The sequence below is a fragment of the Lactuca virosa genome, chromosome 2 (genome assembly GCF_052849685.1).
Source record: "Lactuca virosa cultivar CGN04683 chromosome 2, Lactuca_virosa_CGN04683_v6, whole genome shotgun sequence".
NCBI lineage: Eukaryota > Viridiplantae > Streptophyta > Magnoliopsida > Asterales > Asteraceae > Lactuca > Lactuca virosa.
The window spans coordinates 89,641,883-89,659,834 of NC_136427.1; the positions used below are offsets into that span (position 1 = coordinate 89,641,883).

The 17,952-nt window shown below is 35.1% G+C and overlaps 1 protein-coding gene across 1 annotated transcript; it reads right to left on the reverse strand.

Moving 5' to 3' along the window:
* Positions 1–16,614: 16,614 nt before the first annotated feature.
* Positions 16,615–17,487, reverse strand: LOC145157603 (uncharacterized). Its single transcript, XM_079076628.1, has 2 exons — positions 17,088–17,487; positions 16,615–17,012 (listed from the first exon to the last, which is right to left on the reverse strand). The coding sequence occupies exons 1-2, from the start codon at positions 17,485–17,487 to the stop codon at positions 16,615–16,617; spliced, it is 798 nt and encodes a 265-aa protein (XP_078932754.1).
* Positions 17,488–17,952: the final 465 nt, after the last annotated feature.

Consider the following 17,952-nt stretch of genomic DNA (forward strand, 5'->3'; position numbering starts at 1 on the left):
TAAGTCTCTATATATAATTGACAATTTAACTACTTTTTTATAGGCTTTCACTACTGTCAAATAGCTTTTGACTACTATATTAGGTGTTATCATATCGTACCAAGACATTATTGTAATTTGACTACATTCTTATAGGATTTGACTACTGTCTACTAGCCATTGGCTACTACCTCATGTGTAGACTTATCGTACAGTGTAGATTCGACACATGATTGTTATTTGACTACTTTTTTATAAGTTTTGACTATTGTCTATTAGTGTTTGACTACTGTCTATTAGTGTTTGACTACTACTTTATTCGATTGACTAATTTTTATAGGTTTTGGCTACTATCTTCTAGCCGTTGACTATTATCTAATGTCATATTTAATGTAAATTTGTTATGAATTCAGAAATCAAAGAAACAATAAAATAAAATTGTAGTGTGAAAATGATAGAAAAATCAGAGGAGATGAAAAGGATCCTTGTAAAATTTAATAGGCCATCTACGTCCAACAATAAGCCTCCTTTGGAGTCAAATTCCCATAACGTTTCAACCAATCCCTCTCCCCACGTCGATTTTCCTATATTAGGGGAGAAGATGGATGAGGAAGTGAAAAAAGTGTTGTTACAAAGAGAAGCTGATGTGGATAAGGCTTTTGAAGATTATTGTGACAACCATCAATTTCTAGTCAAGTCAAAGTCAAACAAAGTCAACGAGTCAAATTGGTCAACTCAACTGGTGCTTATATACTAGGGCTTAATCTATGTTTACTAATGTACAACTCTCTATCTTAATACCAAGTATCACTCGGGAGCTTTATTTGTTCAACAACCTAAACCCTAATTAGGGTGAGTGACATAAAGACTCGATAAAACTCAAATATGTATCCTTTTGGGGATGTATAACACTCATAACAAGGCATAATGGAGTTTACAGTCCTTGCACTACGGGGCAAAACACTAACAAAGGTCACCGGCAAAGTCTCTCTCAATCTCTCTCACTCTATCTCTCTCCATCCCAAATCTCTCCCAAGTCTCTCTCAAATCTCTCTCAACTTTTTATAAACATATATACCATCCTCACACCTTCCTTTGTTGAAAACAGCTAAAAACCAAAGGAGAAAATCCAAAAGGAACCCTTTCAGTCCGGAACACCATCTCAAGAACCGGAAAATTTTTGTTCTGGAAGCCTTCTGATTCGGACTCCTCTCACCTGGGTAATCTCGCAAGCTCCGAAATCTCCTTTTGTTTCTGAACCTCCTCATCCGGACCAACCCGCTTCGAAATACCCTCCCATCCGGACAATCTCGCCATCTCGGAAGGCCAAGCCGACTCCGGAAGCTGCTGACTCCGAACGTCCACTCCGGAACCTAGGATGTGCTTCGGAATTTACCTTTTTTACTCTGGAATTGGTTGTTTAGCTCTGGAATCCTTGCAAGTCCGAACCCCATTTTAGATTTTTCACTGTTTCGGACCTTTTTGCAATTTTATGAGTTTTTGACGTCGGGAACTTCCTCAAACTCGCATTTTTCATGACTTAAACCCTCTAAACTCCCATTTTATGCCAAATTTGAAGAGTTAGAACACATTTTCTTAAAATAATATCTAAGATTATATTATAAAGAATCCACCCACTTGGCCACTTGTGTACCCACTTGATGAGAAATTTATCTTCCCAAGCAAATGTCACGAAATTATACATTGGTCAATAAATTTTATATTTAAATAAATAAAAATATAAAATGAATTATTATAAGGCATAATTAAAATTTATTTAAGTGTTTTAGAAAAGAAAGAATAAAACATAAACATTTAAGTTCAAATACACAAAAACTACATTGTTATTTTATACTAATTATACATGTATGTATTTGTACATATATATTATTATCTAGTGGATGACTAGTTATGGGTCATAACTTAAAGTGATTTCATGTAAGGAATATGGTGTCTAAATCAATTAAGATAAGAGAATTGGTTGAGATAGGTGCCAACTTATCTAATAAGTGCTTAATCACTTAAGACTTTTTACTAAGAATACTTCTTAATTCCACTTCTAATTTTCGAGATTAACACATTCCCTCTCCATAACTAGAACTTCTAACTAACTAACTAACGAGTAGTTAGTTAGTTAACTAATTCTATTCTTAACAAACCAACCAAGCAAGTGGCTAGACAAGATCCCATCACTTAAACTCACATCCCATCACAAGCTAGTCTAGGTTTGTCTCCTTATCCTCTTCCACTCTTTCCTCCTTCATAATTTCGAGATTTCCTCTTCATTTTACTCTCATTTCTCCAGCCAATATTTTCAGGGAAAAAGCTCTCAACCTCCATCTCATTTTCAGCCTCAAGAACTCCCTTCCAAAGCCATCAAAACCGTGAACTAAAGGGTTGTTGTCCCTTTTGTGTTTCAGCCACCATTTCACCCATCTACACCTTCTTTTTTTTGCTTGATATTTTAAGCACCAAATACCCCTGGAAGTTATTTTTTATGCTACTCAAAATTTGAGATTCAAAACAGTGAGTAAACTACCTTTTTCTTACTCTTTTGTTGTGAAGTTTTCGTGACAGCAACATAGCCAAAACAGTGGTTGTTTTGGAGCATCAAACCAACACCCAAAACTTCTTCATCCTCAACCTTCCACTCTACAAGAAATCACATAAGGTGAGTTCATAACCCTACATTTTCATGTTTTCTTCAAGTTTTAAGGTGGGGAATACAAGTTACACCACTACACATCACCTAACCTTAAAAGACAGCTTTTTACAGAAAAGTTGGGTCCTATTCACGGACTGTTTTGACCATCTTAAACTTAATATTTTTCAAAACTGTTCAATATGCAAATAGTTCAGGTTTATACTTTTCTAAAGACTACTCGCATGTATTCATACGATGTTTCTACAATTTATGGCGATTTTTACAAAACTGCCTATCATTTCAGCACATACTTCGGACCAGTCAGTGAAAATGGACATTTTCACACTAGTTAGAGGCTACTAAAGTCCATAATAAAAATTAGGGAGAAGGTAGACTCATTTTATAAACTCCCAGTATTTACGGATTTATATTTTGACTTACGATGATTTTTCTATAAATTTTCCAAAAATGTGGACAAGAAAGGGTAAAACTGTCAAAAATGTTTTATAGATTTATTAACACCTTGCAACATATTGAGCAATGTTTATACATTAAGAAAGTTAAAACACAACCATTTAAATACATTTATTTACTATTTTAATAAAAAGTGATAAGTACATAAAAGGGGTTTGCTATCAAACTCAAAGATTATTTCGTACTAAGTTCTAATAAAAACGTAAGAATATGAAAAACAATTACGAAACATACCAAATCATCCTTTTTAAAATTTATACATATATATAACCATATATATGTTTTGTTTTACAAACTTGTTTTCTAAAAACAAAAATATAAAAATATAGTTTACGAAACTTTACCCCCTTTGTAACTTGTTGAGCAAAGGGTAAAATCTTATCAAATGCAAATATAATTATTTTACGTCGTTTTTCTCAATTATCCTAGACTTAGGGGATAATTACTTATACAAACATTTTCAGTACAAAACACGTAAACTCGTTGAACAAACTTAGTGAGTTTTTGTCTTCACGGTACCTTATAAAGTACACACGAAAGTCCTGTTAAATTATAACCAGAGTCTTTTGTAAGGAGAGCGTGATAGTTGTGTATAGATCTATACTAGGACTGACAATCCCGCACCTAAGCTGCTTGCAACAGCTGTACCGGCAGGTCTGGGGGTGACAAATGTCATAACTAAATCGACACCTGAAGAACGTTGTGAACAAGGCCGTCTGGGTCAATCAGGCATGGTTATAATATAAAAATAATAACTCACATAAAGCAACAACGACACTTTTAGTTTACGCGAAAACAGTCTTCAAACACTTTCATATATAAACAAAACTGCATAACATTACTTTAAGTAGGAAAGATACTTATACGTTTCGGTCTTGGTTCATTTAAAGGCTACATCTTATCTTATGGAAAATATAGGATTTTCCGAAAATCAAACAATATTACATTTCACAGAAAAGGTTTACAAATATTCATACAAATGTTTATGAACTCACCAACTTAAATGTTGATACTCTCTTTTCAAATAACTTGTATTCTCAGGAAATCGGTAAAACAGGTAACAACTGGCTTTTGGGGATGGGACGCTTAGGCGTCAAAACAAATCTTTTGACAACATATTGTATTTGACAATTTGAAATATGTAACACGTATGAATGATGTAACTTTTTCAATTATATATATATATATATATATATATATATATATATATATATATATATATATATATATATATGTTGGTTTTGCTTGCTTTGAACATTTATATTCAACTGTTACGATACACTACATGATAGTCACCCGCCCCCGGACGTTTCCGTCATCCTGGTTTGGGGGTGTGACAGATTGGTATCAGAGCATTGTTTATAGTGAGCTAAGTATATCAAACCACATAAGATATACAAACTATAAATACAAAGGGACTAAAACTCTCTGACGTATCACTTTCAAAACAAGAACATTAGGGGTCCTTTGTTGGTAAGTCTATGTTTGCTAAGTGTATACATTAAGGTTGTATATACTAAAGGTTTTATAGACTTAGAATTTGTGATTTCTCTTTACTTCCTTTTCCTTGTTTGGATGTGGATATAAGGTAAGATCACTTATTCGACTGACTATTTGATATTGATTATATATGACCTGTATACACAAGGCAAACATAGAAGGACCAGGAATGGATCGAGATTCACGAAAAACAAAAGTGCATAAAAATATACTAGTACAGAGTCATAACTGTAACAAAACAAAAAGTATTAAGATAAGTTGAACACTACGAGTGAGCCTCGGGGTATGTAATCAGTTCTGGGATGAATATAGTCTGATCAACTATATTTATCCAGGATGTGACCAACGTATGTCGAGGAATGGTCGTAGTGAACGACGAGTCAAAAACTTACCAACGAACCATACAAGGAAACTTTAACATACAAATTTAAAATACTATAGAAGTATTCTATGATACTATAGAACCATACACTTAGATTCTTTATGTGCCTCTTACCCCTATTCTCGCGTAGACATATCGGCTAGACTTTATCTCCAGAAAGACCCCTACTATCCTGCCACTGCAGCCATCAAACGGATCGAGAAGGATCCAGAAAAAGATTCCGAAGAGTACCAATAGATGAAATACGAGGAAGAAGATTCCCGAGAAGGGATCAGATGGAGAAAGAAGTTCGGGAGAGACCGTCAATGAACCTTACCCTATCAAGAGGAAAATGAGACCCTCCACCTCTCATTTCAGGAAGCAGCCCGCAATGGACGACCTAGCTGCACACATAGACTGGAGGGGACAGGTGACGATCCACGACCGACATAAACCTACTACACCATACTTCGGGCCCTAGCACCCACAGACCAGCAAGCTGATCAGGAGAACAATACGGATCGCCTACACTCCTTAGAAGAGGAGATAGTCGTTATAAGATGACAAACCCTTACAGCTAGAACCAGGACAGTCATCGCAGAACAGAGAACAGAGGAGGCCACTCGCAAAATAGGTGAAATGGAGGGGCACCTTGTACATCACTTTAGTATATGACAAACTAGTAGAGCCTAGTGAGTTAGTGACTACACTACTCACACTATGTGTTAGACTTAATGCAGTTTTCATCACCACTAGTAGTTGTAAATCAAGTGAGGTAAGTCCTCTAGAAACCTATGAAACATGAACCAACTTAAGATTTTTATATCTAAGTTCCGTTTAAATAACTTAACATTTGTATAATACTTACTACTACTCACTACCATAAGTACGTCACAAGGGGGTTGGCCAAAAAACATTGGGAATTGCACAACAAAACATGAAATTTATGTGTATATATAAATATAGATGGGATACAAATAACAATTTCTATAGTTACTTACGCAACCATTTCACGCCATGCAACAGAATCATGCCAACACATGAAGGTAATCAGCATACCGGCGCAACACTAGTTGTACAAATGGACCTTGCTATATTTCAATTCGCTGTAACAGCCGTCGTGACAGCCGTCATGGCACACCTCAACGCTAACAACACAAACGAAAGCGGGAACGGTGCCAAAAATTCCTATCGTAATAACAACCAGGGACACCAACGGGTATGTTCCTGCAAGGACACTCCAGATTACAAACCTAAGAACACCCATGACAATGGAGGAACACTACCCAAGAAGCGAAAGTTCTGGACCAAGAGAAAAAGCCGCCTGACTCAAGGACGTGCTAAAAGAGAACAAACTGTGGCAGTCCATACCACCACTATCCCTACTACCTCAGTACCGGCAAGATCATATGCTGGAAACCTACAAAAATGCAACATGTGTAGCTTTCATCACAAAGGATTGTGTAGAGAAATTCACTGCAAGAACTGTAACAGAAAGGGGCATACCACAAATTTCTGTAGGGTTCCGGCTTAACAGACCACTCAGGTCACAAAAGCTGGTATGAGTCGGACCTGCTACGGACATGGAGAAGCAGGGCATTTCATGAGGGAGTTCCCACGGACTAAAAACAAATATGACAGGAGCGTCCGAAGGGTTTCAGCGACAGAGCGTGGGAAAGCAATAATAGACCCCGCTGAGATTTCTGGTACGTTCCTTCTCGATAACACATATGCATGCATACTATATGATAGCGATGCGGAGAGGAGTTTTGTGAGTCATAGATTTAAACAATTACTCAACCAAAAACCTCAAACACTTAATGAAATATTCACAGTAGAAATGGAAAATGGTAAACTTAAAAGCACTAAAGACGTGTACATAAGGTGCACTCTAACACTAAATCAACAAATTCGTTCAAATCGACCTAACACCGGTCATAATAATAAGTTACAACATTATCATTGACACGAATTAGTTAGTTCCTCACCATACCGATATCATATATTACGAAAAGGTCGTTCACCTAATCCCATCAAGTAACGAAACTACTGTCACCTCGGTAACAAACCCGACACAAACCTCTGAATCATCTTTTGCATCAAGACTCAGAAGTACCTACACAAGAGGTACCACGCCGTCCTAGCCCGCGCTATGGATAAGAAACAAGAAGCAAAAGGCATCAAGGATGTTCTAGAAGTCCGTAACCTTCTCGATGTATTCCCATAAGACCTCCCGGGAATACCGCCAGTACGGCAAGCCGAGTTCAAAATCGACTTAAATGCAGTAGTTGTGGAAAGAGTAGTTGTAAATACTGTCTCACCCAAATTAATCACTTCACTCGCGTAGAGACTATGGACCCATACCAGTGAATCTATGATTACTAAGTGTATATAGTAGAGTCATATATAATTAAGATTCTACGGACTTAGGATTGGTGATTCCGCTTTAACTCCTTTTCCTTGTTTGGATGTGGACTTAGAGTAGAATCACTAATTCGACTGTCTCTTCGATATTAATTATATACGACTTATATACAAAAGATGATGATAGATGAATCCGTTATGAGTCATACCATGAACTCCAGGACAAGTTACCCAGGACACCGGATGGACACGCTACCACTTGAGCAATCGTAGACAAATTAACCAAACCCACACACCATCTACTGACCAAGGCTACAGAGAAAATATAAAAGCTGATAATAGCATTTCAAAAGAATATTGCAAGACTACATAGTATAACACTACCTATCATTTTGGATAAGGGACAGTCGATTCACCTCGAGTTTCGATGGTCGTTAAAGAAGTCCTTATATCACCCTCAAAGTGACAGACAAAGCGGAAGAACCATTCAAACATTGGAAAATATGTTAAGAGCTTACGTGATAGAATTTGGTAAAGCTTGGGATACCCATTTACCACTTATCGAATTCTCATACAATAATAGTTATCATACTAGCATCAAAGTTGCTCCGTTCGAAACCCTCTATGGTCGTAAGTGCATATCACCTCTGTGTTGGGCTAAAGTGGAGACATGCAACTAGCTAAAGGACAAGTCCCTAACGACACTCTCACCGGCCCTGAAATCATAAGGGAGAAAACAGAGAAGATTGTCCAAATTCAGGAACGACTGAAAGCTTCTAGAGACCGACAGAAGAGTTATGCGGATAAAAGACGGAAGCCCTTGGAATTCCAAGTTGGGGACTGTGTACTATTGAAAGTCTAACACTGGAAAGGAATGATACATTTTGGAAAACATGGGAAACTAAATCCAAGGTATATCGGGCCGTTCGAGATCCTTGCCAGGATTGGCCTAGTGGCATACAAGCTTCGATTACCGCAAGAACTCAATAACGTACATCCTACCTTTCATGTGTCCAACTTAAAGAAGTGCTTGTCCGACGAGACTCTCGTCATCCCACTTGATGAAATTGAAATCAACGATAGTCTCCACTTCGTAGGGGAACCGATGGAAATCATGGACAGGGAGGTCAAAAGGACGAAACAAAGCCGCATACCCATAGTGAAGGTTCGTTGGAACGCTAAGCGAGGGGCCGAGTTCACCTGGGAACTCGAAGATCAGATGAAACAAAAATACCCACATATTTTCCCCAACCCTTGATGTCCCATTCGAAATGCTAATATCGGGACGAAATTCTCTCTAACGGAGGGATGATGTCCCATTCGAAGATCAGACAACCGTCAATTTCTGGTCAAGTCAAATTCAAACAAAGTCAACGAGTCAAATTGGTCAACTCAACTAGTGCTTATATACTAGGGCTTAATCTATGTTTACTAATGTACAACTCTCTATCTTAATACCAAGTATCACCTGGGAGCTTTATTTGTTCAACAACCTAACCCTAATTAGGGTGAGTGACGTAACGACTGGATAGAACTCAAATATGTATCCTTTGGGGATGTATAACACTCATAACAAGGCGTAATGGAGTTTATAGTCCTTGCACTACGGGGCAAAACACTAACAAAGGTCACCGGCAAAGTCTCTCTCAATCTCTCTCACTCTATCTCTCTCCATCCCAAATCTCTCCCAAGTCTCTCTCAGATCTCTCTCAACTTTTTATAAACATACATACCATCCTCACACCTTCCTTTGTTGAAAACAGCTAAAAACCAAAGGAGAAAATCCAAAAGGAACCCTTTCAGTCCGGAACACCATCTCAAGAACCGGAAAAATTTTGTTCTGGAAGCCTTCTGATTCGGACTCCTCTCAGCCGGGTAATCTCGCAAGCTCCGGAATCTCCTTCTGTTTCGGAACCTCCTTATCCGGACCAACCCGCTTCGGAATACCCTCCCATCCGGACAATCTCGCCATCTCGGAAGGCCAAGCCGACTCCAGAAGTTGTTGACTCCGCACTTCCACTCCGGAACCGAGGATGTGCTTCGAAATTTACCTTTCTGACTCCGGAATTGGTTGTTTAGCTCCGGAACCCTCGCAAGTACGAACCCGATTTTGTATTTTTGACTATTTCGGACCTTTTTGCAATTTTATGAGTTTTGACGTCGGGAACTTCCTCAAACTCGCATTTTTCATGACTTAAACCCTCTAAACTCCCATTTTATGCCAAATTTGAAGGGTTAGAACACATTTTCTTACAATAATATCTAAGATTATATTATAAAGAATCTACCCACTTGGCCACTTGTGTACCCACTTGATGAGAAATTTATCTACCTAAGCAAATGTCACGAAATTATACATTGGTCAATAAATTTTATATTTAAATAAATAAAAATATAAAATGAATTATTATAAGGCATAATTAGAATGTAAAATTTAAATAAATAAAAATATAAAATGAATTATTATAAGGCATAATTAGAATGTATTTAAGTGTTTTAGAATAGAAAGAATAAAACATAAACATTTAAGTTCAAATACACAAAAACTACATTGTTATTTTATACTAATTATACATGTATGTATTTGTACATATATATTATTATCTAGTGGATGACTAGTTATGGGTCATAACTTAAAGTGATTTCATGTAAGGAATATGGTGTCTAAATCAATTAATATAAGGAATTGGTTGAGATAGGTGCCAACTTATCTAATAAGTGTTTAATCACTTAAGACTTTTTACTAAGAATACTTCTTAATTCCTCTTCTAATTTTCGAGATTAACACATTCCCTCTCCATAACTAGAACTTCTAACTAACTAGTAGTTAGTTAGTTAACTAATTCTATTCTTAACAAACCAACCAAGCAAGTGGCTAGACAAGATCACATCACTTAAACTCACATCCCATCACAAGCTAGTCTAGGTTTTTCTCCTTATCCTCTTCCACTCTTTCCTCCTTCATAATTTCGAGATTTCCTCTTCATTTTACTCTCATTTCTCCAGACAATATTTTCAGGGAAAAAGCTCTCAACCTCCATCTCATTTTCAGCCACAAGAACTCCCTTCCAAGGCCATCAAAACCGTGAACTAAAGGGTTGTTGTCCCTTTTGTGTTTCAGCCACCATTTCACCCATCTACACCTTCTTTTTTTGCTTGATATTTTAAGCACCAAATACCCCTGGAAGTTATTTTTTATGCTACTCAAAATTTGAGATTCAAAACAGTGAGTAAACTACCTTTTTCTTACTCTTTTGTTGTGAAGTTTTCGTGACAGCAACATAGCCAAAACAGTGGCTGTTTTGGAGCATCAAACCAACACCCAAAACTTCTTCATCCTCAACCTTCCACTCTACAAGAAATCAAATAAGGTGAGTTCATACCCCTACATTTTCATGTTTTCTTCAAGTTTTAAGGGGCGGGAATACAAGTTACACCACTACACATAATCTAAACTTAAAAGACAGCTTTTCACAGAAAAGTTGGGTCCTGTTCACGGACTTTTTTGACCATCTTAAACTTAATATTTTTCAAAACCTTTCAATATTCAAATATTTCCTGTTTATACCTTTCTAAAGACTACTCGCATGCATTCATACGATTTTTCTACAATTTATGGCGATTTTTACAAAAGGGTGTATCATTTCAGCACATACTTCGGACCAATCAGTGAAAATGGACATTTTCACACTAGTTAGAGGCTACTAAAGTCCATAATAAAAATTAGGGACAAGGTAGACTCATTTTCTAAACTCCCAGTGTTTACGGATTTATATTTCGACTTACGATGATTTTTCTATAAATTTTCCAAAACGTGGACAGGAATGGGTAAAATTGTCAAAAATGTTTTATGGATTTATTAACAACCTTTTAACATATTGAGCAATGTTTACACATTAAGGAAGTTAAAACACAACCATTTAAATACATTTATTTACTATTTTAATAGAAAGTGATAAGTACATAAAAGGGGTTTTCTATCAAACTCAAAAATTATTTCGTACTAAGTTCTAATAAAAACGTAAGAATATGAAAAACAATTACGAAACATACCAAACCATCCTTTTTAAATTTTCTACATATATATATAACCATATATATGTTTTGTTTTACGAACTTTTTTTCTTAAAACAAAAATATACAAATATAGTTTATGAAACTTTACCCCCTTTGTAACTTGTTGAGTAGAAGGTAAAATCTTATCAAATGCAAATATAAATATTTCACGTCGTTTTTCTCAATTATCCTAGACTTAGGGGATAATTACTTATACAAACATTTTCAGTACAAAAACACGTAAACTCGTTGAACAAACTTAGTGAGTTTTTGTCTTTACGGTACCTTATAAAGTACACACGAAAGTCCTGTTAAATTATAACCAGAGTTTCTTGTAGGGAGAGCGTGATAGTTGTGTATAGATCTATACTGGAACTGACAGTCCCGCACCTAAGCTGGTTGCAACAGCTGGACCGCCAGGTCTGGGGGTGACAAATGTCATAACTAAATCGACACCTGAAGAACTTTGCGAACAAGGCCGTCTGGGTCAATCAAGCATGGTTATAAGATAAAAATAAAAACTCACATAAAGCAACAACGACACTTTTAGTTTACGCAAAAACATTCTTCAAACAGTTTCATATATAAACTAAACTGCATAACATTACTTTAAGTAGGAAAGATACTTATACGCTTCGGTCTTGGTTCATTTAAAGGCTACATCTTATCTTATGGAAAAAATAGGATTTTCCGGAAATCAAACAATATTACATTTCACATAAATGTTTACAAATATTCATACAAATCAGTAAAACAGGTAACAATTGGCTTTTGGGGATGGGACGCTTAGGCGTCTAAACAAATCTTTTGACAACATATTGTATTTGACAATTTGAAATATGTAACACGTACGAATGATGTAACTTTTTCAATTATATATATATTGGTTGTGTTTGCTTTGAACATTTATATTCAACTGTTACGATACACTACATGATAGTCACCTGCCCTAGGGCGTTTCCGCCATCCTGGTTTGGGGGTGTGACAATTATCGTTTCCAACGAAACCTTCTAGACAACTACTGGGATGATATTGACTGTAAAAGGAATTGGATTATAAGTACTAGGCAAGAAATCCAATCTGCCGAGAGTTCGATCCGCTTTAGTGAATAAATTTTTCGAAAGCTAAAGAGTGAATTAGAACTTCGTGAGTACTATTTGGAGAAAAAAAAAGGAAGTCCTTGCTATGAAAAAAGAGTATCCTTACGAGTTTTCGATGTGGGAAGAAGGTGAGTAGTATTTTAATAATTTGCTTGTTTGTTGAAGTAATTTTAAGGTAGAATATATGTCTATGTATGTCTTTTATTTGTAATTTTTAGGTAATATATATGTATATTTGCTTTTTATTAGTGGTTGGTTAGGAAAAAAAATATGTAAGAGTATTTGGCTTACCTATGTTTAGTAATCTAATTATGTTAATGTCAAATAATTGTATTTGAATGAGTACCGTATTGTAAACTAGATACCTATGATGTGTTTAATGTCAAGTAATTGTATTTTAATGAGTAATTTATTTCCAACAGTAAACTAGATACCTATGATGTGTTTTAATGTCAAATAATTTATTTCACAGAATAGTCAGTACCATATGTGCCCTATAAGATTCTTTAATTGTCTATATAACAATTCTGCCATATGACATTAGTTTGTATCATAAAATATGGATCCTATTTTACCACTAACATGGAACACCCAAGAAGAAGGCATTATGATACGTGCTTGGATTACCATCATAGAAGAAGCTTATCCGCTAGGTCCCCCACAATGTCATATTGGTTCTTTTTGGAGTCGCGTCTTTCACTTGTTTCATTATGAAATGGGTCGAGGTTATTACCAGACCAAAAAAGATGTAAAATTAAAAATGTTACAAGTGAAACGACATGTGAAGCACTTTCATAGAATTCATAGCGAGATCGAAAATGCATGTACGGATGAGGAAGAACAAACAATTTTACTGGCGGCTATGGAGTTATTTCGTTTGGAATCTAACGGTAGAGAGTTTGTCCATGTTGATTCTTGGAATGTTATGAAGAATCTACCTTATTTTTAATTATAATCCAATCACGAATGAAATTTGTTTTGTAGCTTAAATTCTACGGTAGGGAGCTTATCTATGTTAGAACTTCCCTTCCTTAAGTCTAATTTCTATCTGAAGAAATAACTATTTGATATTCCAGAAATCATGTTTGTTTTATCTGTTACTCAACGCAATGTTTCTGTCTGCTAATTTTGACTATTTTATTTGTAAACAACATGTGTTCTACAATTAAACGAAATCAGAAAAAAGAATAGATTACAACTTGTACGAAACAATATTAAAAGGATAGCACAACAAGTTACCATAGATGGAAACACAAACCATTACAAAAAATAACATACATTACATTTTACATTTTACATTTTACAACTTGTAGACAACAACACCAAAAAAGAAAATCCAACTACAAAGTAACGCTATCTTCAAGTGCAGTATTTTTCTTTGAAGCTTCTTCTTCGATCGAGCTAATGTAGAAATTATCAACGAATTATTGTCTTTTGCATCATCCACCCAACAAATAAACCCAGACTATGGTGGCTGATAAATAAATATCAAAAAAATTATGTATATTGTGTAAATATTCACTAAAAAATTAAAATATAAATAATTATAGGACAACCCAAATACCTCTTTAGGACAAGCGTAAAATAACCGTCTAGGGTTGTTGGTAGTTCTTGAGGTCCTTATAATACCTTGAGCCCCACAATTGCAAATTTCCATTTCTTTGGTTTATGAGAAGTAAATTTTTATTAGTGTTGACAGGTAAATATATCTTCAAAGGGATTATATACTGCCATTAGACTACTATTTTATAGGTTTTGATTACTGTCTACTAGCGTTTGACTACTACTTTATGTGTTGTCTTATCGTACAGTGAATTTCGGACATATGATTGTAATTTGACTACTGTGTTATAGGTATTGACTACTGTCTACTAGCGTTTGACTACTACTTTATGTGTTGTCTTATTGTACAGTGAATTTTAGACACATGATTGTAAGTTGACTATTATTTTATAAGTATTGTCTACTGTCTACTAGCATTTGACTACCCCACTATTTTATAAGTATTGATTTAAATCATCCTTATTGTTAAATTCTTGTTTAACTCGTCAACACTAAAAATGAGTTTCTCATACAATGACCATGAAGAAAGCTTTACCAACTTGTCTGTTTACCTACACAACATTCAACATACAAATCCCCATAGTTACACTTACATCAAAACCGATGTTTTGGATCGGTTCCAACTATCTTTTGTCGCTATTCGATGTGTGGTAATGTACTTTCGATTTGTTTATTTTTTGTGCTACAAAGATTTATATTAGTTTAAAAACTAATAATTGTGCTGTAAAAAACATGAAATAGGTCAACGCATTCTTAGGATGCATGCTTCCGGTCATCTTTATAGGAAGTGTTCGTATTCGAGGAGAGTATCTTAATTCAATGTTCGTAGCAGTTTCTATGGATGGAAACAACAACACTACGCCAATAGCATTTGGTACTGGGGTGGAAAATAATGTTAACTCCTGCACTTGGTTCCTTATGAGGTTGAAGGATGCTATCGAAGAGGGTAGGGAAGTTGTGTTCATAACCAATATGGACGATACCATTTCTTCTTATGTGGGTCAGGTATTCCCTGATGCTTATCATGGTTATTCGTGTAAGAGTGTGTTGATTTATTGTGTGTTTCGAACTACATACCAGACTAGAAATGTGAACGTTGTTCCCCCTGCATCTGAATGGGAAATACCAGAGCCATTAATGGTCGCTTTAATCCCTATGTAATCCTAATTGGCTATTATTTGCTACTACTTATCTTTTTAATTATGTAATAGGTTGTGAGATGCTCCTTTAATTCTAACAACATCTGTTAAGTTATCTTTATTATTAATGTCATGTTTATTTGTAATTCTAATTTCCTTTCAGTTTTTATGTTATCTTTATTATTAATGTTATGTTTATTTGTAATTCTAATTTCCTTTCAGTTTTTATGTTATCTTTATTATTAATGTTATGTTTATTTGTAATTCTAATTTCCTTTCAGTTTTATGTTATGTTTATTAGTAACGTTATGTTTATTTGTAATTCTAATTTATTTTGAAATCTGAATATTTTCCGACGAACAACTATGTACAAAGAACGTAACCAACATATAAAACATAAAAATCAGAATTAAAAACATACTTTTATGGTAAGCTGAAAACGGCAACTTATGTTATTTTATGTCATTTTTAACAGCACGAAGCATACTTTGGAGGGTAAAACCAATGAGGTAATGATATCGGATTTGAAATCCGGATATTTTCCGACGAACAACTATGTACAAAGAACGTAACCAACATATAAAACATAAAAATCAGACTTAAAAACATACTTTTATGGTAAGCTGAAAACGGCAACTTATGTTATTTTATGTCGTTTTTAACAGCACGAAGCATACTTTGGAGGGTAAAACCAATGAGGTAATGATATCGGATTTGAAATCCGGATATTTTCCGACGAACAACTATGTACAAAAAATGTAACCAACATATAAAACATAAAAATCAGGATTAAAAACATACTTTTATGGTAACCTGAAAACGGCAACTTATGTTATTTTATGTCGTTTTTAACAGCACGAATCATACTTTGGAGGGTAAAACCAATGAGGTAATGATATCGGATTTGAAATCCGGATATTTTCCGACGAACAACTATGTACGAAGAACGTAACCAACATATAAAACATAAAAATCAGAATTAAAAACATATTTTTATGGTAACCTGAAAACGGCAACTTATGTTATTTTATGTCGTTTTTAACAGCACAAAGCATACTTTGGAGGGTAAAACCAATGAGGTAATGATATCGGATTTGAAATTTGGATACTTTCCGATGAACAACTATGTACAAAGAACGTAACCAACATATAAAACATAAAAATCAGAATTAAAAACATACTTTTATGTTAAGCTGAAAACGGCAACTTATGTTATTTTATGTCGTTTTTAACAGCACAAACAAATGGAAAATATATTACAAAGACAATGGAAATTATATTACAAACATAATATATTTCTAATATATTACAAACACAATGTCAAATATATTACAAACATAATATATTAATAATATATTACAAACACAATAGCAAATATATTACATACACAATGACAAATATATTACAAACATAATTATTTAACGGGAATAAAAATTACCTTGGCAATAAAACAGCCAACAAAGGGTCTGGTATTTCCCATTCAGATGGTAGGGGAAGAGGGTGAACGGTTTGTGTCTGGTAGACGAGTTGAAATACATCAGCATGGTAATATACTTTAACCATATCAACTAATTCATGCATGTTTGAATGACGTGCTGCTGTGATAGCATGACCACATGCTATACCGAGACTGTGCCATTTGCCACACGAACAAGTATGACCGTTAAGGTCTGCAACACAAGTTGTTTTAAAATCAGAAACTAGATAAACATATGTCGGCAAGGTAGACGATATCTGTTGGGGGATCTGTGTTGATTGCCAACCAACAGACTTTTGCATCCTTATTTGAACCACCATTTGAGCATACGGTGTTAGTACTGTAGTCAAACTCCCTGAAAAATAAATATGGTCATAAAAGGTTGTTGTACCGGTTATTTAATACTTTTATATTGCACCCGAGAATTTACCTGCCATTATACTTCGTTCAACAAAAGTATTTTGCATGTACTCACGAATTCCCTCGATAAGCGTTATTATTGGTACATTTCGTTGATTGAGCAATAATACTGAAAAATATTGAGGAACTTCCATGTCGAGTACATTCCAACGGATGATAGGGAAATATGCTCTTGCACATTTCGGATGACCGATATTCGTAAGCACTTCATGAGCATCACGGCTTAGCCTAGAAAAATTTTGTTCAAAAATAGACATGGTGTAGGATTTTAATGTTATCCAGTACAAAGTTTCCAATGATCTTCCAGAGCCTACTCTTGTACGTAAATATTTGTGGACGCTCTTACAAGTGTAACCATGATAAGAATCAGTGAAAACATTGTCTATGCAAGAACTAACGAAATCGTCCATATTGGATATGAACGCTACTTCCCTACCCTGTCCGAGACTTTCTTTTAACCTCATCAGGAACCAGGTACAACTTACCAGATTATTTTCAACCGCCATACCAAATGCTATAGGGAAAGTCAGATTTTTCCCGTCTTTAGCAACCGCTACAAATATTGTTTTTAGGTAGTTCCCTCGAAGAAGACGGACACTACAGATGAAGATTACAGGCAAGAAACAATTTATGAATGCATGGACTTGTATTTTTTAATAGTGCAGACCAATTAGTTTAAATGTAGAAACATTATCAGATGTAAAGAAACAATATAAATTTGGAAAACAAATATACCACCCATCCAAAAGCCAGAAAACAAGATTGGAAACGATCCATCAAATCCGTTTTGATGTGAGTGTGAGTATGCGGGTTGGTTCGCCTTAGGTTATGAAGGTAAACATGCAAGTTGTAAAAGCTTTCTTCATGCTCACTGT

Excerpts from the sequence above, each read along its gene's own strand:
- LOC145157603 (XM_079076628.1), bottom strand. The coding sequence starts at position 17,487 with ATGGACGATTTCGTTAGTTCTTGCATAGACAATGTTTTCACTGATTCT. Across the intron at positions 17,013-17,087 it reads TGAACGAAGTATAATGGCAG|GGAGTTTGACTACAGTACTA; the intron begins GTAAATTCTCGG and ends TTTATTTTTCAG.